This window comes from Lissotriton vulgaris, chromosome 1_1, assembly GCF_964263255.1.
Source record: "Lissotriton vulgaris chromosome 1_1, aLisVul1.2, whole genome shotgun sequence".
In the NCBI taxonomy this organism is placed as follows: Eukaryota; Metazoa; Chordata; class Amphibia; order Caudata; family Salamandridae; genus Lissotriton; species Lissotriton vulgaris.
In genome coordinates, this window is record NC_141685.1 from 282,239,692 (window position 1) to 282,264,254 (window position 24,563).

Genomic DNA, 24,563 nt, shown 5'->3' on the forward strand with positions numbered 1-24,563 from the left:
ATTCCCTAGATTCCAGGCCATAGAAACTTGTCTTCAATGAGCACCCGTACACAATAAGATTTTTTTCAAATCTTGCATTTCCAGTGATATGACCACCGAAGGACCAGATTTTATATTAAAAACTGAACTTATGACTATACCATTTCCCGCAATATTTCTCTCCCTGTGTTCCCATACCTGACGTGTTCTGCAGTTTTGTGCTTCATTTCTCAACAAAGCCACTATACTTGTATATGCTGGAAAAGTGCCTGAATAATGCAGCTAAAAATATAGTTACATTGCCGTTGAGCAAATATGCACTAAAAAGGGTCAGTATTTCTTAATTCATAGGTCAGTGGGAACGTGTCAAGTCCTGTTGAAAAAGGATAGCGTTCTTGTGAATGTTACATAGTAAAAATGTACACTGTGCATTGATTAAAAACGGTAAAGTTCTATCTCATATCTAATGTAGGTCCTATCCTTTGCAAAATGAAAACAATTATATGGAAAAGATCTGGTACTCTTGAGATAATAAATCTGTATGTGAGGTTTGACACCCTGCACTCCTTTAATATGAAAGCGAATCTAGTGGTCCTTATTTTTAGGTGCTATCGTTTGATCTGACTGGCTCAAGTCAGTAACATAACATTTAACCCAAACAGAGAACTGCTTGTAAACGATGCACTATACACACATCCCCGCAGGGTATTCTATCAACCACACTTGTCTCTAGTTTCAACTATTATAACAATGATTTCAATCAAATTATACACAAACAGTTTTTTAGTTTTTCAAACAACAACAGAAAATCAATCGGATGAAGAACATGATAATCAGAATCGTCAATGTGGGAGCCCCACGCTCCACCGCAAAATCAGTTCTCATTGTTTGCAAGTTTGTCAAAACGAGTGCCAACTTAGTATTGCCTCCACCACTGTGGGTGGGAGACTAACACTTGGGTTAGCGTGGTACTAAACGTTATGTGTATTCATTTCAGAAATAGGACATTAGGAAGAGGACTACTTGATGTTTTTCACCTTGGGGAACAAGAGTCATTTGTAGAGGTAGGCGGCGGTTGGTTTTAGCTCTATACAGTTTTTGTTTAGAATGACATGGTCTGGTGCATTAGTTACCTCATTAGTTACCTCAGCGTTTTATTATCCAGGAACAACTTATGAAACGCAGCACAGTTGTTTACGACATTAAGACAGGTACAATTTTGGACACATTTTTTGGATTTGTGTGCAGTGTCACACGTGGTGAATTTTAGTTTTTAAGCACAGTGGTGGAGGCAATACTAAGTTGGCACTCGTTTTGACAAACTTGCAAACAATGAGAACTGATTTTGCGGTGGAGCGTGGGGCTCCCACATTGACGATTCTGATTATCATTGTTGTATTTGTTTAGAGCATCCCCTGACGAAGGTATTGCTATACCGAAATGCATTGGGAGCTACTGAAAAGATGTATGTACATGAAGTAATGTACCAAGATTGAAGAATCAATCACAAGACAAGAAAACTTCGATTAAACAAAAGATGTTCTTCATCCGATTGATTTTCTGTTGTTGTTTGAAAAACTAAAAAACTGTTTGTGTATAATTTGATTGAAATCATTGTTATAATAGTTGAAACTAGAGACAAGTGTGGTTGATAGAATACCCTGCGGGGATGTGTGTATAGTGCATCGTTTACAAGCAGTTCACTCTTGAGATAATAACCACAATTTCTGCTATTAGTTACACATGTAGCTTTAACTACTTGGCCTGGTTAAGAAGTAGATTGCAAACATGCATTGTGACTTTACTTAGATGGAACAACTTATCTCAATATTGCAGCACTGCATCAATTTGGTCCTCTAAAATTCTAATGTGCATAGCCACTAACATGATCTTTTATATTGAAATTTTTCATTATCATTCTTATAACTTTCTTTAATAGATGCCTCAAAGGTATTACGTTTCTTGAAAATATTAGTCTTATTGTATACTTTTTAAAGTAAAAAATACATCTGTAGATGCCTTACTATGCATTCCTATAGTCAATCACTCATTTCTAATATAGCCTACCCTGCTGCATGTAAGTCCGCTACCCCCTACAACAACGCTTTCGGAACCCCATTTAAGAAAGGAAACTATGCACAATGCTTGCTGTAGGTTTCTTCCTACCTTCATACTGCACTTCCAAGTGCATGGTCTGTAAAACACCTAGCAGAGGGTCCACGATACATGGAGAAGCTGTCTTCAATATCGCCTATGTAAAAGACACAACATTAATCTATAAGTTAGAACTGCCAAGCAAACATGTTTCCAGGCTGCTATAGAATGATGACATAAATGATTTGGAAGGTTTTGGAGCCCTTAAATGTAAGGAGTGGTGTATACAGAGGAGCAAAGGAAACAAAAAGAGGGCCAGAAATCTCTGATGTTTATAGAGTCTGAAAGAAGTGCTTTCACTTCTCCTGTTTTGTTATGTTACATTATGTTATGCGTATTTTGAAAAGTGCATATCACTGGTGAGGGTATCCTAGGACTGAGCAGGTGTGTTTGGCTAGCCCTGCCTATTGTAGGCTGGTTAATTAAAAAGCCAGATCTGCAGATTTTTGTGGAATTCAAGAAGAGAGGAGGAGGCTCTGAAGTGAAGTGGGGGGCCGCTCCAAGCTTTAGGAGCGATGTAAGAGAATGTCGTCCTCCTGATCTGTCTGAGTGGTTGGTGGAAAGAGATGAGACTGATCACAGGTATGTGGGGTACGTGCTGTGTAGTATCTTCAATGTGTGTGTGTGAGGAGTTTTAAAGTATCACATTTGTGTATCAAGGCCCAGTGGAGCTCCCTGAGCGGTGGTGTGATGTGAGTTCTGTGTGGGAGCTTGAGGATGAGTCTGTATTTTGAGTTCTGGATGGTTGCTAGTCCCCTAGTGAGTTACTTGGTGATTCCCGGTGTAGAGGGAGTTCCTATAGTCCATAATGCTGGTTCCTTTGTAATTAGTGTTATTTGTCTTATGCAGGAGGGTGTTGAAAGGCAGGCTGCAAGACAGATACCTATATTTCTAGTACCTTTCTTTGCACATAGACAGCAAGGCCAGAGAACACAACTCTACAACTTCACATATTTGATAATAATACATATATTAGAACATGCCAGTGAAAATAAATGTAAATTCATGAAACTTTGTATTTGGAACAAGTGTAGAACTAACCATACATTAACACATTTATTACCACAATGCAAAGTTCGAATTCAATCCAGCATCCACAGTAAGGCCTAGCTAACTTGGCAAACAAAGACACAATCAGTGTGTAACATCTCACAGATTTGTATTACAATAACATTAATGTCTAACACAATTGAGGTAATTCTTAAAAGCCAGCCATGTCAACCGACCAACTAAGAGTGACAAATCGGGGCGCTAGGTGGCGCCAAACCAAGATGGCCGCACCGTTGTAAGGCTCCCGACTGACTGAGCACTTACAACCACTTCTCCAACATCCTCTCCAGTGTGGCTACTCCTGCATGGTCTCGGAGTGCTCCCTGAACTGTGGTGAATCCATCGGTGCCACAATCTTCCCGATCGGCCGAGGGGTTCGGGAGCTGCGGATGCATTTGCCTGGCGCCGACCGATGCTGCTGGAGAGGTCGCTCAAAGTGAACGGATCTGGCTCGCAGGACAGGCCGGTGCTTTGGGGCCTGCCCGCTCCGGACCTGCGGGCCTGCATGCTCCGGCCGCCGGCCCCTATTGTGATTGGAGCCTCCCGACACTGCGGAGACAGGCTCCCGCTCGGCTGCCACGCTTGCTGGGGCTGCGCCTGAAACCACGAGAGTGCCCAGCCGCCTGTGGATTGACACTGCACTACCGGACGGAGGGGCCGGAGCGCTCTGCTCCCCCCCCCCGCCTCTGCCTCTCCGCTCACCTGCTCCTGACCACGAGGCGCTCTCCGTGGGCCGCTCGTGGTGTGCGGCGGGAAGCCTGTTCTCGAGGAGGGCCTCCTGAGGAGCTACGCACAAGGTACGGGCTTCACTCCCCCGCGCTGCACGTTTGGACATTCAGGGTGGGCTCCTGAAGTGCACGACTGTACACCCCCCTCTCCCCCCTCCCGCGCCCCCGCAGCTGAGAGGCGGGACGGCTGGCGGTTGGCCTGCGGCTTCCTGCTCCCCCCCTCACTGGGTCACTGGCCGCACTTGGGGGCCCCCTGGCTACTGCAACGCCGGTCCACACCCTCGGACTCGGCGGTTTGCCTCTCTGTGGTGACCCCTGACTCTGTCATTCAACCCACTGGCTAGTTCATCTGCGGCCTGGTACCTGGAAAACACGTGGTGCTGTGGTCGCTCGCCTGCCTGACTTCCCGGCGCCCGCTGTACCGCGCATTTACTGCTCTTTGGCTCCCATCCCCCTGACATCGGCTAACACCATCCCACGCCCTGGCCTCCTCTCAGACCGCGACTCCGCGAACTCCACGGCGCGACATGGGCCGCAACGACGCCAGGCAATCTAAGATCCCCTTTGAAACTCACAAGAAAGCGTCCAAGGCACAGTCGGAGGGTGCGGAGGGACCGGCCACTCCCGTGCCCCAAGAAGATGACTGGAAAACGCTCCTGCTGGGCATGAGGCAGAGTCTCTCCTCGATAGACGCCAAGATCGACACCATCAATACCCGTATGGATGGGGTCGTCGCTAAACTCGAACACCATGACACTCGTATAAAGGAGGCGGAAGACAGGGTCTCTGCGCTCGAGGATGGGGCCACCTCCACTGCCAAGCAAGTCACGCAGATGGACAGACTGTTGAAAATAATAGCGGACAAGAATGAAGACTTAGAAGCTAGGTCCCGACGCAACAACGTCCGCGTCCTGGGCCTTGCGGAGTCAACCAACACAGGGAGGATGGAAGTGTTTATGGAAAAGCTGATCGTGGAACTGTTTGGGAGGGAATCATTCTCCCCGCACCTCATTGTGGAGAGGGCACATAGATCTCTTGCTGCCCGCCCTCCTCCCGGGGCGGCACCGCGCCCTGTTATTGCTCGCTTCCTCAATTACAGAGACAGGGATGCGGTGCTGCGCAGAGCGAGAGAGGTGGGCACGGTCACATATGGCAACACAACGCTTTCATTTTTCCCTGACTTTACCCCCTCCGTACAAGAGGCCCGCCGTAAGTTTGCGGGGGTGAAGAAGAAACTCCAATCCCTGGAAATTTCCTATGCCATGCTCTACCCGGCCAAACTGAAAATAACGCATCATGGCTCACAGCACTTTTTTCTGAACCCGCAGCAGGTGGAGGACTTTCTCTCAAGCGCCGCCAGAAAGAACGATCCACAGACCAGGCTGGAATCCAACGCTCCAGGTCACAGTCACCAATGTCTGAACAAGACTGACTAACTGAGCCTCTGGTGGGCCCATGGAGGCGCTGCCCTGAACTAACCACATGACCGAACACTGTAATGCTTGGTGAGGTACATTTTCTTATACTGTTTCAAATCTCACTGGAGAAAATAAAAAAACTCTGTAAGTGCTTGGTCGCCCACCTCCGTCCCACGTAGGGTAGCTGGGTTCCCTAGCGTCCTGTGGGTGAAAGTAAGGAGGTGGTGGGCAGGTTTGGCGCCCCTGGATTTCCGTCCCCAATGGGTGATCCCCTACAGAACTTTATTGTATCTTTAGTTTTGGGGTTGTTGCTGTTAGGGAGGGGGGTGGGGAGTCCTAATTCCCGGCTAGTTGGGTATGCCGGTGTGGGTGGGGTCTTATTGTACCTTCAGGCAGTGGTAACTTACGGGCCACCTCTACAGTCTATTTGCACCATGCCACGTCAGACTACTGTCATGCATTGCCGACCTGTTGGGGTTGCCGGACAAGTTGGGTTCTTTACCTGTTTTAGAGCCCACTGCGTAGCCGCGGTGGGAACTGTTGAGACTTTGAGGAATGTTGTGATCAATCTGCTGGGTGAAAGTCTTGCATTTATTGCTATTACTGGATTGCTATTGTGGGCGGTAATTTTGTGTGTCATTTGCATTACCGGGATGAGATGGGTGACGTGAACAGTCCTCAACTGGCTTTGAACATTCAGCTTGTTACTTGGAATGTGCGGGGCCTTAATAACCCTAGGAAACGGCGACAGATACTGGGGTATATGGACAGGCATGGGATCTCAGTCGCTCTATTGCAGGAAACACACCTGGTGCCCTCCGCGGCCACCTCCCCCTCCTTTGCTTCCCGATGGGCGACGTGCAGGGTGTTCTCGGCTTATTCGAATTATGCTAGGGGTACCACAATCCTGGTTAAAAGAGGTCTGGGGTTTACACCGTTTGGCTCTGAGATGGACTCCTCTGGTAGATATTGCTTGCTCTGGGGGAAACTGCACGTACATACTGTTTTATTCGCTTGCTATTATGGCCCCAACACTGATGACCCTTCTGCTCTCCTCACCATGTGGGGCAAGATACAGACCCTGGGCATATCTCATGTAGTGGTAGGCGGTGATTTTAACACCGCGCTGGTCCCCGCGCTTGACCGGTCACATCCGCAAGCCGGACATTATACGCACACGCAACGCACCCTGCTTGGTATAGTGGAGGATCACCACCTGACAGACGCATGGAGGCACATGCATCCTTCTCATCTACAGGGTACACATTTCTCCGTGCTCCACTCCACCTGGGCACGCATAGACTATGTCTTCCTTTCTGCTGGCCTCACCCCATGGCTTGTCAAGGCGCAACACCTCCCCCGCACCTACTCCGATCACTCCCCAGTCCTATTGACTCTGCGCATTCCACTGGATGCTTCTCCTTTCCTGAGTTGGCGTCTGAACCCCGCACACCTCACAGATTCGGCCTTTAAGGCTGATTTAGAACAAGACATAACTGATTTCTTTGACCGCAACGTCAACTCTGTTTCAAGTCTCACCGTTGTTTGGGAGGCGTTCAAGGTTACGGTGCGCGGGTGGTGCATATCCAAAGGGGGTGGGGTCCTCAAGGCCCTTCGTGGAGACCTGCGGAAACTGGAAGGGGAGATAGGCAAGCTAGAGGGCGAACTGTCCAACGGGTCGGGAGGTCACGCAGTTCAGGCGCAGCTCAGGGAAAAGATCAATGAGTACACTGAGGCAGCGGACAAAGAATGTAAGTTCCTAGGGAAACCCTACACAGCTCGGGTATACGGAGAGGGAGATAGACCAGGTAGGGCCCTCGCTTCTGCTATCAGACCACCCAGGCACAGTTCCTACGTCACCACACTGCTTGATAGACATGGGACGCCCCAAAGGGACCTCACTTGCCAGCTAAGAGTCCTCACAGAACACTACGCTACACTATACACCTCTCAGAGGCAGACACCACTGGATCTCCCTTCCTATCTCGATGACACCGCTATTGCCTGGCTTGGCCCAACCCAACAAAAGTTTTTGCACCTGGAATTGGAAGTTGATGAAATTAAGGATGCCATTATGTCTATGACATCAGGCAAGACCCCGGGCTCAGACGGTCTACCGATAGACTTCTATAAAGCTTTTATACACTTATTGGCCCCGATTCTTAAAAATGTGTACTATTCGGCCCTGGAGGAGGGAGTCCTGCCGCTGAGTATGCGGGAGGCCCTTATTGCCTCCCTGTTGAAACCTGGTAAGCCCCCGGAACATTGTGACTCATATAGACCCCTCTCCCTGCTAAATACTGACGTCAAGATACTAGCAAAAGTATTAGCGACCCGCCTGAACCTCCTTATGGAACGCCTGGTCTTGCCGGATCAAGCGGGTTTCGTCCCAAATCGCGCCACTTCCCACAACCTCCGTACCCTCCAGGCGGTGCTGCAAGATATAGACCCCAATTGCGAGGCCGCGGCGGTCTTTCTAGACGCTACAAAGGCGTTCGATTCCCTAGAATGGGACTATCTTTTAAAACTGCTGGAACGCATGGGCACCCCCTTTAGCTTCCTGGATTGGGTTCGATTACTGTACTGTAAACCGCAGGCTGCTGTCCTCCTAAATGGTGCTCGCTCAGATCACTTTGAAATACACAGGGGCACTCGCCAGGGCTGCCCTCTCTCCCCAGTTCTCTTCGCGATTGCCATAGAACCCCTGGCTGCCAAACTACGTCAGCACCACAACCATCGCTCCCTTATCTACCCCGAGAGACAGTTACTCATATCACTATATGCCGATGACATGACCCTCTACATACACAAACCTCAGGAAAACCTAAACCCCATCTTGCGCGAGGTCACCAAGTTCGGTGCCATCGCGGGCGTACAAATAAACTGGGCAAAGTCTGCCCTCTTCCCTCTCACGGATAAAACCCACAGGTTCCCTCTCGACTACCCATTGGTATGGGAAGACGAGGAACTGAAATATCTGGGGATAAATGTCACCAGAGACCGGGAGACCCTTATGCGAGCTAATTACGGCACGGTTCTGGATAAGTTGACAGATAATGTCACTAAGTGGATCCACCTCCCCCTATCCATGGCGGGGCGTGTCTCGCTGCTCAAGATGGTTGTTCTCCCCAAGTTATTATACCTCTTTACTAATATCCCCTACTGCCCTGGCCCACATTTCTTCCGAGCTATAGACTCTCAGATGTCCCGGCTGATATGGGGAGGAAAGCAAGCCAGAATCGGACTCAAAACCCTCATGCTTCCATACCATCAGGGTGGCTTTGACGTACCTAACTTTCGCCTTTACTATGATTGTGCGCAGGGCCATTTTGCTGCGTACTGGCTGCATCCCCCACCCTTCATGGCACACCTTGCTGTCGAGGACGGCTATATGCGGCCCGCGAAGCCGTCTGGCTACCTCTACTTGGACAATCGAATCCCTGATCGCGACCCTACTACAGTAGATTGCACTGTGCTTGCATGGCGCAGGATCCAGTCACGCATGGGCGCTTCTCTCCTATACTCCCCTCGCATGGTGCTCGCACACGATCCCAGACTGAGTATTACCCAGGAGGAAATTGGACGTAGGTTGCTGGCTAAACTGGCATTGCACACGTGGGGAGATCTCTTCATTCAGGGCCGTTTCCGTTCTGCTGCACAGTTCTTTGGAGAGCATGCACCTACTGTAATGGACACTTTTCTTTACACACGGCTACGCCAGAATATTCGGGCGATTACGCCTGACTTCCCTGATGAACCAGACACGGTCGCCCCACTACATGCGCTTTTACAATCTGACACCCCGAAACATGTGGTGTCCATGTTATACAAGCATACATATACTGCCTCCGACCCCCCGCTTCTGAAAGCTAGGCAGGCATGGGATGGGGACCTTGATGCCCCCCTCTCGGATGAACAATGGGAGGAAAGCTGCTCCCACACCAACGCGGTTACGGGCAACGCTCGCCTCCGCCTAGTGCATTTCAAATTCCTGCACCGCCTTTATTATACACCTGCCAAGCTATATCGCTTTGGACTGCGGGATAATGATCGCTGCCTCCGTTGTAAAAGTGCTGAGGCGGACTTTGCCCATCTTGCCTGGACTTGCCGGAACGTTGCGACGTACTGGACTGAGGTGTTCGGTGCCTTGTCCGACATGTTGGGATTAACGCTTGCCCCCTGCCCCAAAATAGCTCTGCTGGGGCTGGCCCCACCCTCCCTTAAGGAACATCGTAAATTTTTTGCACTAAGTTTCTTACTGGCGAAACGCCATCTGGCCTGCAGGTGGGGAAGGGGACGAGCCCCCAAATTTAAGTCTTGGCTGTCAACCATGTCCACATGGCAGGAACAACTGCACAACTATGCGGACCTGCTGCCCCATAAAATGCGTCCCAAGGATCTGTGGGGACCCCTCACTGCTTATCTTCTAAGAGCACAGGACGACGACACGGAAGAACCGGATAGTTAACTAAATCCGATCCATGCCTCATAATGGATCCGTCTGGGAGAATACTCAACCCTTACCACAACCCTCCCCATCAGACCTCCTTTCCCCCCCCCACTCGTCAGATCCCCCGCATGCTAACCCTCATGAACGAACAATACACCATGTCAGGGATAATCGAGGAGGCACACACTTACACTGCAGTAAACTTTTCGTGCCAGACCCCGAGCCATCCTGTACACGAACACTACTGGGGGATGTGGGCCTTTTTGCACATTCCGCGCATGCGTCCCACCTACAACCGCTCACACAGGACTTGCCCGATACTAGTACACATAGATCACTTTTCTGACCGCAGACACGCTTCCTAACCGCTCAATTCACTCCCCCTCTACAATACCCCTTGCCAGAGATTGCAGGGCACTACACCTACGCCTCAGTCATTCCCCTGGAGGGAATTTTTCCCTCTGCCCGCCCTGCCCCGGTCATTACGCTGAATCACATACTCTGCAGGGTGGACACACATAAGGGGGAGATTGTACACGGTTGATTCCTCACCTTTGGTCTCAGGTTTTTTTTTTTTTTGATGGTTGGGGGGTGGGGGAGGAGGGTGAAAAACTGAAAAATAAGAGACCTCTGATGTCCAACTGCTGAGTTATAATTGCTCTGGAACATAATTAGTAAGATGACGCAATGTACATGACCTTGTTCTACTTTGGACGCGGCCGGCCCGAACGGGTTGTAGGCGACATGCTGTGGTTAACGAACTGTCTCCACCTAATCGTGCTTTGATGCTGTGTTACTACTCTACGCTGCTGCCGGCCTGCTATCTCAGGTTGTAGGCTGACGAGGCTGTGTAAAGCTCCCCTTTTTACATCTAATAAAGGTCTTGGGAAAAAAAAAAAAAAAAAAAAAAAAAAACTAAGAGTGACAAATCCTAAAGATGATATAAGGAAGCTGCATTAGGAAGCCATCACAATGGTGTGCCAGGTTCCTGTATAAACAGCACTTTCCTGATGAGGTCTAATTTAGGTGAAACAAGAGAGAAGTTGCATGTGTTCCTGTTCAAAGAGGACCTGACCTGGTGGACCGAGCTGGATCGTTCCTGCTGAAGCAGGACCAATGGTGATCCGGGTATGTGACATCAGTGGACAAATGGTCCAGATAACTTTAACTTTTTAACCTTTTCAAGTCAACCCCAAACATTCTTTCAACACTATTTAAATAAAAAAAGAAAAACAAAATGATTACATCAAACCAAGCAAAGGCTCTTCCCAAGGTAAAGTTCTACTTTTATCTCAAGTCAATGTCATGTTCACTTTTCGATTGAGTCAAATTGTGTGCAGTGAGTTGTCTCAATGCACTCATGTTCAAAATAGGGGATGCATTACTAGTTCTAATTCTAGTTTTTTGACAACAGCAAAAAGGATGGTGGATATGGTACATTACTGGGGCTTTCTGAGGAAGTTGCAGGGGAGCTGGGAAATTTGCTGGCAGTCTAGAAGTGGAACACGCTTCTTCCCCTGATGAAACACTGTTGGGCAGCCAGGGGTGTGTTTAGAGAAATGAACAGTTCCCTCCTCCTCAGCTACATCATGCTGGTGGTTATAGAACCAACTCTCCCTCCCTCCAATTGGGCTGTTCTCCAACAGGCTTTAAAGACCCTAAAGAACAAAGGCCTACCTTTCCTCTCCCTTTACACTTAATTGTGCCCTTTGAACTAAGTTAAAGTCCTGAACCCTCTTAGCTATGCTCTCTGGACAGACGGGTGTCATCTATCTAATCTACAGCCCATCCTGCCAACAGACCTAAGTCACTGTTCTGCTGTGAGAGCAGTTTTCACACCTCATTAAGGTTAAGAACTGGCAGTTGCTGGCAGGCTAGTGTAAGTTAGCCTCTAGGAGCTTAAGGCAGGGAAAATGTAACTTACTAAAAGTTACATTCCCAAATTATTTAATCAAATCTAACTTCACCATAGAACAGGAATTTTAATAAATAGTGGTTGAACCATTTCCCTGGATTGTCCCAAACAAGAGTCAGAAAAAGAATATCTTGGTCTAAAATCTAGATTTCCTCAAAGGGCAGCTAGAGCCTTCAACTGTGCAAATAGCTTTTGTGGTCTTTTCACTGTAGGGACATGCCAACATCTAATTTCTACATGATCTACGTTCAAATAATAGTCACCTTACCCTGTGAGTTATGGCGCTGACTTAGGAGCAACTTATTAATATTTGAATGGAAAGTTTTCCCTTGTGAAAACAGTTATTTTGATGGGTTGGACTACAGGTTTAAATTGTAACCACCAGGATACATATGTAAGCTTGAAGGCAGGTTTTCTAAGCCACACTAGTGGAGGGCACTATAAATGCTTAAGTCCACAAGTGACATTTATCTTGCCATTCTAAGTGTGTACTTTCTACACCATGCACTATGTATGGCTCAAATGGATAATTAAATATGCCTCAGAGCACATACACTTGGTCTAGACAGCAGTGCCCCAGTGTGCACAGTCTAAAAACAAGCAATAAAATTCATCAAAAAATGGGGACTGGCCAGGCAAAAAGGGGCATTTTGTTACAGGGTGAAAGAAGTTCAGACAGGAAAAGGGAAGAGGGCAGGGAAGAAGTGTGGTGTGGTAATCAGGCATTGTATTGAATCATGCTGACAGATTACCAGCTATTGGCAGTGGTCTAGACTTTTCTGGGGTTATTGCGATTCTTGGGACATGATATTAGATGTGTTGCTAGAGAATAGGAGCAGTGACCAAGGTGACCAAAATGTACAATTTGCATAGTGCCAGCAGAGTGCATTTGGGGTGTTATGTAGATCTCTATGAAAATAGTCATACGCTGAGGCACACAATAGTCTGCAGAATGTGATGGGAGAAAAGAGTAGCCTGACCAGGTTTGATTGATTGGAAAGGAAGGAGGTCACTTACCAGGGTCACTTCCAGCAAAATGGCAGCAGCCTCTGTCTATCAGGCATCTGAGGAGCTTCTCATGGCTTATAGCTTCAAATGCTGTGATGCACCTGATGGAGCAAGGACTCGTAGAAAAGAGACTTGCTTGGAAGCAATCCTCTCATTTAACTTTGTATTAATTGTGTATTGTGTAAATTAGTACGCACCACATTTGACATATAAGATAGAGAAGCTTGCCTACGTGTTTTTCCTAATAAGTAAGTAGAGCGAAATGCTAAAATGGCCCCTAACGGTAAATCTTTATTGTGCAAGCGTCAACTGCATCTATGTAGCTGTCGCTTGGAGGAAATTTCTTGCGCCTGCACAGAAGCTATTATTATGGCTGCTTGAAAGCTCACATGCTGAGCATCTGCTTTGTTAAAAATAACATGAGCTATTTTACTAATGCTAATGCGGGGAGAGCTTTAATAAATGAATGGGATTAGAGTAAAGGTAGGTGGTATACAGTGAAACCATTTTATTTTTAAATTAATATTTGTCTTTCGGACTTTCTCATTAGTATACATTTGGACATCTCGTACGAATCCAGAGTCTATAACCCACCTGATCTCCGCACATGCGTGGTGCGAATGAGCCGGAAGAAGTGATGTGACTATTGAACACAGTCCAAGGTCGCAAAGGATACATACCCTGGAAACCAGTTTGAAGATCTCTGAAATGAATGGGAACGCATGAAGTTTATACTTTTCTTTCTAATAAGATGTGAATATGGATGGGAATAAAGTTTTATGAATATAAAGTAATGGGTGGGATCTTTTAACAATGGACTGAAAGACTAAATTGAAAAATAAGCATGATGTGATGATCATCCCCCATTGCCTGTCCAATCAGTGTTAGTAGTTTCATGATATTGAAACCTTAACGGGTACATGAATATTGTAGGGTATAATTGAGGCAGCGTTAGCTAGTTAGCGTAAATGAAACCGGAATGCTGCTCGAGTGAGTCGAAGACGGAGATTTGCTGAATGCTGCAGAGCTTGGGATGCTGTCGGAGTGTAGAAGAATCGAATGCAGAACCGTCGATCTTAGAAATAATTTACTTAGAAGAAGTTTGATGAAGAATCTCGAGGAGGAAGAGAGTGTCAGAGAGGGGTGCTATGCAAGCGTCGGTGTTAGAGAGGTCATCTAACCTGTCCTGACTTGAAGCCTTTGTCGCCTGATCTTTCCCGGGGGACCCTTCCCAGCTCTTTGGCCAGGGGCTGATTTTCACACCATCCTTGGCAACTATACTGTCCAGATGTGCTTTTCTCTCTATTCTCTCCCTTCTGAGCATAAGTCATTGCAATTCTCTGAAGTATGAGTTTGATGATTGATTAATTGACACTTCCTTCCTATGAGTGACGGAGACAGTACTGTACTTTGTAAGTGGTTCACATGAAATTAATTCAGATAAAGATTTAAACCTTTACCGAGTCTGTGGTTATTTCATTGCAAAGAGAAATAATTCATGTCATTTTACCATCAACTAGTTCAACTAATGGTCCATTGACTATAGGAAAGAACTTTTTGATCAGTGAAAGAGTAGTTGGGAATAAGAGGTGACTAATCTTGAAATTTCAGCAAACAGCACACTTAGACTCCAGCGGTTATTAATAGGGTGAGTGTGTTTATGGGCCCAGGTGAGTATATGGTATTGGAGTACCTGTTGCTGGTAAGCCGCTGGATCACAACCAGCAGAAAAAATAACTGCAAGCTCACTAGAGAGGAGTGTTTTAGGAGACCCTTCCCAATGTATTTTTAGGGATGATTCTATGTTGTATATGGGACTCAATAGTACTCAGTTGTTCTTCCACAAACCAGCCTGCTGTTGTTTCAAAAGTGATATTTCTATTACATCAAAAGTGTCACAATCACATGTTTGAAGTGCTGCAGTTTGGCTGATGTTAATGATGGGGTTTGTGGGATAATAATTTAGCCAACTGAGTGGAAATCTAGGCTCAGGTGCTCCTCTGAATGTAATCCATAATGACTTACTGGAGCATTGGGCATATGGGTGTACAGAACTGTGGACAGCCTGAAGTTGGTAAATAGAAGTAAGCTAGATGGTGTGAATATGAAGGTGGGTGTTCCAATGTAAGAATTATTTTAATACTACCTTTGGTACTACCTATTTTTAAAACAAAGAAGGCTTGGTGCTGCATGTGGATGCCTTGAGAAGAAGTAATTTTATGGTTGGCTCATTTGGAATTTTGTAAAGATTGACGACAAGCTCATTTGGCTGTTGTAATGGCTTGCTTTAAATCTATGTGATGGGCGCAGCAAAAAAGTGGATAAAATGTGATGGATTGGTGGAAATTAGAGTGTGTAAATTGTAGCTGCTTATTAGTGCATTCACAGTGCAGATGAAATGAGTTGACTTGACGGCAAACTGAAGAAAAAATGTATAATTTATATCAGTGGTGAATAGTTTAGAAATTAAAAGATTGCTAGTGCCAGGCGGCATCACCTAATAACATCACGTGGTGTTACACTAGTGATTTGAAAATAATTCTCCAGAGTCATCTATTTCTCAGATATGTAACACAGTCATGAAACAAAGTGACCAATGCTGTAGAGAGTGTGTGCTACCTTTGTTGATGTGTGTCTACTTCCTTATGCAGAGTGGTTCTGGGATATCAGGGATGTCAGAGAAGGCAATGATTCAAGAATTTGCCTAAATAAAATTAATATGTGGTAGAAAGAACACAACAGTACTCAAACAATGAACATATGGTACCTGGTCTTACTATAAGAGGACGAAGAATGCCACCTACACTTAGATTAACAATGGTATGTCATGCTTCCTATAATCTAATAGAGTTTAGAACCTTCATCAACACATAACTTACATATCTGTGCATATTAAATGTTACTGCAGCCCTATGACAATGGTTTGACTCAGAATTCTCTCACCTGTACAATCCGGAGTGTCTGGAGAGCAAGCTGTTGGGCTTTGGGAGATGAACAGGGCAGCAGGGCAATCAGACCTTTATACACTTGGTTCTGGTATTTGCAATTGCCATGAACCAGGTTCTCCAACAGGACTTGGGCATCCTCTTGCAATTCTTCGGACTTGGACTTTGCTAAGCACTCTGCTATCGCTCTCACACCTGTTGAAAATATGCAAAAGCTATTCAGTTGAAACAAAAAGAACCACTACTGTAAGGTGTTAAACAATTCCTATACCATATGCATGTGTGTAGATTCATTGCCTGAACTGTAGAACCTCACTGTGTGATATGTGGATGTACTGCATGTGTTCCCTCAATGTCTCCCTGTCTGGAACAAACATGAATAACTCACCATCTCCTCTTTGTTTTTCCCAACATGTCCTTTCTTAAGGGAGCCTATTCTGAAGTATTTATTTTATTTATTTATTTTTAAAATTTCTAAAGCGCACAAATGCCTTACGGCGTCTCGGCGCTAATATTTGCATATTGCAGATTGCGAGGGTTATAAGATGTTACTGGTTAAAGAGCCAGGTTTTAAGATGTTTTCGAAAGGAAAACAGCGAAGTGTGTTCCTTAATCTGAGAGGGAACCTGGTTCCATAATTTGGATGCAGCCACTACAAAACGTCTGTCTCCCCATGTCACCTTTTTTGTTGGGGGGATTTGGAGCTGTTGGGCCGTAGATGACCGCAGTGTTCGGCTAGGTTTGTAGATTTTAAAAGCGTTTTTAAAGAAGTCAGGCCCATTATTTTTCAGCGCCTTGTAAGTGATACACATGGCCTTAAACTTTATCCTGCTTCTTATAGGCAGCCAGTGAAGCTCTCGAATTGTGGGAGAGATAGAGGCATATTTTGGAATCCCCATGAGGATCCTTGCAGCGGCATTTTGGACAAGCTGTAGCTTGCTCACCACTTGTTCCTGTGCATTGAGCAGAAGGCCATTGCAGTAGTCCACCTTGGATAGTACCAAGGAGGACATTAAGGTTTTGCCAGCAGTAGGAGGAAGAAAAGGGAGCAGTTTCTTCACCATTCTCAAAGTGTAAAAAGAGGCCGAAACCACGGCATTGGCGTGACTAAGGAATGTGAGCTTGCTGTCAAAAAGCACGCCCAAGTTTTTCACCTTGGCTACTGGCAATGGAGGTATACCCAGTTCCGAAGGCCACCAGACTGGAGACCAAGACGGAGTTAGTTCGCCAAAAACCAGTACCTCCGTCTTGTCGTCCGTCCGTCTTGACCTCCTACATCAAGTCTCTCCTCAATATATCCATGCTCAACCCAAGCAATCTGAACAACAGTTGTTAGAAATGGGGTTGCTACTTCTTCAGGGGGTAGCATGAAACAGAGCGGGCAGGCCAAACTTCCGAGGACATGTGAAGCATCCACGCAGTTTCCACATACGACGCACCAGGCACACCACAAAGGAGACACAACACCAGTTCGAGTTGGAAAAAGAATAAGTTCTGTAATATCTCCAACCTGCGAAGGTAAGCACAATAACAGTGGTAATCACAACAGGGCACCAACTGGCGTCAGCGCAAAGTATATCAAGGGGATTATTTACAAGGGAAAAATGGGAAAAATGGTTAAGTCCATGGCTGAAATAAAAAGGATGTGATCAAATTGACATGAAACATGGGGTCAATATGGCAGGGCCAGCTCAGGCCTTAATCCTTGGTAGTAGGTTGTAATTGCAAAATAGAACATCAAGCATAAACCCCCATCAGGCATTATAACTTCAGCATAACCCCTGTAGGGAAAAACATCATGGCATCCCAGCATCTAATAACAGACAGGTATAACCATAGGACCATTCGGCCGCCTTCGCAAGAGCCACAGGTCATGCAGAATTCCAGCGCTGTAGCCTTAGTGAAAAGACCTGGAGAGCGTAACTCATTAGCCCCCAACCTGCAACAAATACATCAGGCAGTAAATTGGCATCACCATAAGCATAAGAGCCGTAACATATGAGCCAGGCCTAACCAAGTAGGTCATGCTGATAGCAGTCCCATTCACAATAGGCCCAACCGGATTAGTATGGGACATGAGCATGAAAGCATGAGGGCATTAACATTGGGTATAGGCCTCAAACATGAGGCAGGGTCCGCGGCACATACCAGTGGCATCAACAGCTTTAGCCGCAGGTGGAACTCCTACAATATACCAGGCCTGCATCACATTTACCCTGGGCACCAACTGGCCCCTACCTTAGGTGCAAAACCAGGAGGGCATAGGCATCCACACCCTGCCCTAGGCGTACTTACAGGCCTCTAATGGACACCCTAGGGCAGCTCCACACGGCCATGAAGGGCAAGATCTACAGTACCTAACAGGCACCCCTAACGCCCCACCATCGCAGGTCCTCCTTTGGAGTCCCTGTGTCCTGGGACTCTACGTTCATGAATTAGGGGCCCACTGAGTTCCGGCCAATTGGGGGGGGGGGGGGACGAGCACTGACCCTGTGCCCCGTTGCCCTCTCCACCCTCCACACAGTCTAAAGTCGCCCACACTGTTCAGGCGGGATTCTCCTTGGCGGTAGGGGCAGGCACCGACAATGTGCCTCGCGGGGCTCTCCCACATCGGGGCCCCGCCTGCACTCCAGCAGCCTCTCTCCTCACGACGGCAGGGCTCCCTCTCCCACACGGAGCCCCGCAGGTGATGCGCCACTCTCCTCCCTCCGGTGCGGGGGCCATCACGGCGGGGTGGGCACCCGCTCCGGTGTACAAGAACAATCAGGGCTCCCTCTTCGCCACGGAAGCCCTGCAACACCGCAACACCACCGGTTGTCTTCTTTCGCCGGCTTCCTGCTTCACCCGGGCCCCTCCTCTCTCACGGGGACCCGGGACTTCGAGGTAGCCTCCTCTGCACGAACCGGGCTCCCTCCTCGCCACGGGAGCCCCGCGACATCGGCTGGCTTTTTCCGGCTGCTCGGACGAGCAACCAATCAGCTCGCGGCTTCTAGGGACGCAGCCACTAGGCCAATCCATGCGCGGCGGCTGGGGGCGCGGTTGGTGACGTCACATGATGCGGGCACTCTCTGCTTCGGGGCATGGCGCGGCCCACTCCTCACTCCGGCGGCCCTCTCCTGGTACCGGGGGCCGCCGCAACGACGATGACAGCAGCAGGGGGGCTCCTCGCTATCGCGCCGTGCCGCGGCAGTGATGACGGCAGCAATAAGGGGTAGGCTCCCTTTTATTAATAATTTCGATCACCAAAAGCGCGCCAAAACGCAGGGTAGGCTCCTGCAGCGCTATTCCCTCAGAAAAAGGGCGCGTACACATGGGGTAGGCACCCACAGCGCTATTCACAGCACTCAGCTCCTCTCTTCGGGCCACACAACTTCCAGGGCCCTGGGGCTCAAAGGGCCAGCAGCACCTCGGGGCCACCACAGTCACAGGCCACAGCGCTCCGACAAGTACCAGTTCCTCCGGGGCACAATCTTCCCCATAAAGCGCTTCGCAGGCAGCTCCTCACAGCCCAGCGCTTCCCAAGGGGCCACCGCTTCACAAGGATAGCGCTTGATAGGCACACATCGCAAGGGAGCGAACAGTTCCACAGCCAGCCCCAGGGGCACACTCCTCACCTCCTGGGGGGGTTCCAGTCAACAGCACTCCTCCCCTTCTGGGCGCTTCTTTCGCGCCGCGCTGGCGTGGTTCAAGGTCCCAATAGTGGCAGGGACCTAGGTGGGCCCTCCTTCTTCAGGGGCCCTGGGGACAGAGCTGTAGCACTACTGGGCCAGGTCAGCAGGTAGTGGGGGCGTCATCAAAGCAGGGTGGTAGGCTCTCACCATCCCCACTGCAGCGTGGCCCTCCACCCACCCAGCAGCCTTGAACTCCTGAGGTGGGACTTTACAAGACCTGGGGACAGCAGGAGGGTCTGGATGGGTGCAGGGTCCAGCACACAGGCCCAAGTGGCGGTGTCCCCTTGCAGCAGGTCCCCTCGCATTCCTGTTCCAGCTCTGCCTCACTGCATGGTGGCACATCCCCCTTACTTATACCCTCCTCCCAGTCAGTGCCAGAACCTTCTTAGAATGTGGTTACAAACTGGTCTAAACTGGCTTAGGGGAGGAGTAGAGCACTCTGGGTGCCAGGCTTCCCTCCAAAAGCTAAGGGTGGCTGGGTACCTAACGACTAGACTGCTAACCTCCTGCAGTCAGGTGGCACACACATAGCCTGGGCATCCATTTTAAAAACACAACATTTCACCAGGGTACATTTTACAATGGGGGAAATTGACAAGTGCTCACACCATTGCATGACATTACATATTAACCAGGCGTCTCACACCACACATGGCCTATACAGGTTTATTACCATCGGGGAGACATCTCAAATTAGGGGGGCACAAGCGAAAAAATTTCGGGGAAAAGGGCCAAGTCCAACAACAGTCAAATCTGCAACACCATTCCTGGATAAGTTAATACAAATTACTATATTCACCCAACTCATTGACTATGTTATGGGCCAGAAGCTGGTGGAATATGGCAAGGTTAATGTCTGGCACCATCTTTCATATTCACCATAAGCAATGACCATAAAGCTCAAGAAGACAAGAACGGAGCTTCCGTCCTGAAACTCCTGGATCTCTCATCTGCCACTGATAAGTTTCATAACCTAACTGCTGCGTACCAGAACTCCATGCTTGTTCCAATTCTGTTTAACTTCTATCTCTGGCATCTGCCTTAACCTTATCTCATCGGGACCTTTAATTTAGTTTGTTAAAAATTATGCTGACAAAGCTCATCCCATTGAATGTGTAACCCCTTGCAGACACTGACAAACTGCTCTCACAAACTGCCTCTCCACCATCTACAACTAGATGCAACCAGACCATCAGAAACTCAATGCCAGAAAGACAGAAATCATCATCTGCAAATCTTTGGGAAACACAATGTCCGCAGGATGGTGGCCCACTGAACGTGGCACCAATATTTACCAACACACAGTGAAAACTCTTGGAATAGCCCAGGAGTCTGGCCTAAGCCTCAGACTAATATGATCATCAAAAGACCTTCTTCCATGGGAAACCCTCATTAGAATATTCCCTTTAATGGGTTTCCCTCACCAGGACAGGTAGCCATTGTGCTTGTGCTTTCAGATCTGGTCTATGCATGTGTCCTCTACATTGGTGCTTTTGAACACATGCTTTAAATACTACAATGAATCCAAAACATTGCAGTGGTACTTCCACTTCCTATGCGTCCTTCACAGCCATCCACAGTTTATATGGCTGGTGTCCACAGATAGCCATCAATCGAGGATTCATCTCCCTTACACATGGATCCCAAGGTGTGAATATACAAGGAAATAATCAGATTTCTGTTTAATACATAGAAATCCATAATATAATTCTTCAAGTTTAGACATTTGTTGTTTCACAACTGTAGCATGTCTCTGATCCTCAAGCATGTAATTTACATGCACCTATATTCCACGCCTCAAGCATGCACATCAGCATCATGAACCACTTGATCACTCTGCCACCACTATGCACTGACAATCCCATGCAGCATCTTTTCTATACTCCTCAGCATTCCAACTGGAGCAACTGCCCGCTAGTATGCAAACAATGTGATGGCTTACATATTGGCTGTACTACCTAATAACCTTCTCATTCACGTAGGTATGATCCTGCAGGAGGCAATATTCCATAACATTGTAAGAACAATGAAGGTAAGGCAACATTCTCAGTTTGAATGCAGAACATTGCACTGCATTAGCTGTCTCTGATCCTTAACTATATGAAGCGTACTGGCGACTGGTTACCTGTGACACAATGAGATGAGTAAGCAGCATAAGGCTAGAAAATATATAGAGAAACTGAAGCTCAGTGAGCCTGACCTGGCGTAATATTCAAATGACATTATGCTAGTTTTTGTATGTCTACAGTCTGTAAATACTGAAACATGTTGGTGGGGAGAACATCTGATTTCACCAGAATAGTTTAGGATTCAAGTGGCTCGTGTTAGACCTGTCAGCCCTTTGGGTGGTCCCTCCTTATTTTTCTCCCCTTTTTGCCTTCTATTTTTGTCCACTGTAATTTTTGGTGTTGATCCTAGAGCTCTGGGCGACCCTCATTACTGATTGATGGTGGGGCTCAGGTGTTCCTGTTAAAAAGGAGGTTAGGTGCTCTAACACAAAATGGTGGCCTGTCAGAATTTACCTCAGAGCTTTGGCCATAGGGTGACATGAGAGGTTCTGGAACCTTCTGGTCTACTCTAGTCACTTGGGCCCAGGCTATATATAGAGGGAGTGCGGGCAGCCATTTTGAGAAGACAGTGGACATTGAGGGGCTGACTGGAGTACAGGCTGCTGAGTGAGGAGGTTGTCACACTGAAGAGGTTGACTGCCTTTAGGGGCTGCTGCCTTCACAGTTGACGCTGCCCCCCATCTGTTGATCTGACCCGGTTATTATTTAACACTTGGGCCCCCCTTCTTCTCCCCAGTGCTTCCACAGGAGAGGGACTTCTCAATTGACCAGGTCGTGTAGAGGAAGCCAGGGCACCCTTAAAGGTGGTGAGTGCTGTTGCCTCCAGCTGGGGATGTAACCTATGTGGAGTACCCCCTTAGAGCCTCTACTGCCGCCTAGAGCGTTAGTGTGCCAGGTATTCCTTCCACATTGCATTGAATCTAGGGCCCTACCCGGCTGCAGGATCGTGTTAACAAACTCCGCAGCCGTCCAGGACTTATTTCCCACCCGCTGGTGATTCCAGCCTTGAACCTACTCACTGCGGCAGCCCTCAGGAGATTTCTTGTTGTGCAGGATCTAGAGTGACGGTTACCGGCCTCAGCCTCTGAGGCGAAGACCGCTGCTGCGATCCAGTCAGCGCGGCGGCCCGGGCTGGAAAGGGAAGCCGGGCGCGCCGAAAGGAAGCTGAGGAGGAATCGGGAGAGACACGGGCAGAGTCGCCTAGAGACCGAGGCTCCAACCCAGCGCATCACTCTCCCTTGACAGTGCTTCCGCCTCTAGCCACCGCTGTGCAACACTGTTTTGCTGCCCCCGACACGGAAGCCTAGAGGGGTCACCAAGTGAAACGGTAGTGTGGCTAAGAGCCCCCTTCGCTTTGCCTCGTGTGGGCGCCAGCTTTATTTTTTATTAACAACGATCCACAGGTGAGAAGCTGGGGAAAACGCACACACTGGGTCTGAGGTGCGGAGATCTGGTAACTGCGGCAGATGAGGAAATCGAGGGAGTTTTCCCCCAGCCCTTAAGGAGTGAGTTAGTCCTGCCTGACAGAGGCTTAGGAAGGTATCACCTGTTTTGTGTGGAAACGAAGTGAGAGAACCTGCCAACTGGGGGTGGATGTTACTATCTAAAATTCCCCATTTCAGTGGTGACTCTGCGTGGGCAAATCTATTGAATAACCCTTTGTGTACCATATATTTTGCTGCCTGACTGTAGTCAAGGAATTGACCCATAAAGTCTGTACTTTCCGGCCCTTGCTAAGAACTGTGAATTTTGCTCGTTCTCTTTCCCTGGGTGGATTTGCCTGAACTGCTTTCACAGAACGGTACTAAGAACCTTTTCACTGGGATAACACCAATTCCTGGTGTTATGTCGAGTTGTAGTGTAATAAGTTGTGCTATTTTCCTGAACTTACAAGTATGCTAAGTGAATAGGTGACCAAAAAGACTTGATGGTAAATGTATTTAATCTTCTGCATTGGGACTATGTATGTATTTATTTATTCATGTAACTGAAGGAGCAAATAATCATTTAATGCTTAACTAATACTGTTAGGCCCTTGCTTGGCTATAGTGACCTAAATACAGCACATTGACAAGCTAACTGAATATTGCGTGCTAATGCTCTGAACCAAGTGAAACAGATTTTCTTTTCCTTATTGACAGTTTATGCTGAAATTCTGCCTTGCTAAAAACCTGATTGATGAAATGTGTTGACAATTTCAAAATTAAGGAATACAAGAAGATAAAGCTTTTCTACTTTTCTAAAAGACGGTGTGGTGTCATTTTTGAGTGGAGGTACGCTGGGCTGCTGTGGTGAGTGTGACGCAAGTACAACACAGTTGCCTTGGAGTTAGGCCTTCCCACTTTGTGCCAGGCTACCCTAGATGGACCGGTGACCCGGGTCCAACAGCTCGTACCAGATAGTTTTTCTTTTTAGGTCTCTTCCAAGAACAAGGTGGTGATAAGCTTTGTCCAGAAGAGGGCAGGCGTGTTAACAAACAGTATAAGAACTTAGGGCCTAAGGTATAAAAGGGTTTTTAACATTGTGTACACATTAAAATGTGTTAGTGCATATTGGTCATGGACACTATTTAAGCAGGCTATGAAAGTGCTGCAGAACCGCCTGCTGTGAATACAGGAGTTAAGACAGGTTAGGCAGGGCAACAATCAAAATGTGTGATCAAGAGTGTTGGTAAATGGGGGCGTGGCCCGGAACATGGCCGGCTAGCAGCTTCAGACCGAGCTCCGGCAGCCCACGAGTAATCCTGTATGTAATACTGACCTTCAAACTGCCTACGAACCCCCAAGAACGGTGTTGCCGCTTTCTCACATGGAACAGACAGCTAATGGAATAAATTATTACATCACAGGAATTCTGGAGAAGCAAGAATGAGGAAGGCTTGTGTCGGAGAGGATCCGCCCTAATTGGCGGATCGTGAAGACTGATCGGCGGCACCCATCCTGAGAGAGAAGAAGGGAAGAAGAGGTGTCGCGCCAGACTGTCTGCAGAGACTTTCTGCCGGTGGGGGCCCGCCCGGTGGTGGGCAGAACATTGGAGAAGCCAAGCGGTTGCTCAGGCGAGAGACTGGCATGAGGACCCAGCTGAGAGGGACTGCGCGGAGCTGAACAGAGTGAGCGACCCCTCCGGCCCATAGCGGGTAGAAGCTGTGTCCCCTGCGCAGCTGAGTAGTGTTACGA

At 47.8% G+C, this 24,563-nt stretch overlaps 1 protein-coding gene across 1 annotated transcript in view; it reads right to left on the reverse strand.

Moving 5' to 3' along the window:
• The window catches only part of ARMH1 (armadillo like helical domain containing 1), a 228,530-nt gene that overhangs the window by 133,185 nt on the left and 70,782 nt on the right, over positions 1–24,563 (reverse strand). The window contains exons 5-6 of the mRNA XM_086952310.1: positions 15,646–15,842; positions 2,146–2,230 (exon numbers count right to left, since the gene is read on the reverse strand). Of these exons, the coding sequence (XP_086808436.1) occupies positions 2,146–2,230; positions 15,646–15,842 (282 nt within the window). The remainder of the gene's footprint in view (positions 1–2,145; positions 2,231–15,645; positions 15,843–24,563) is intronic.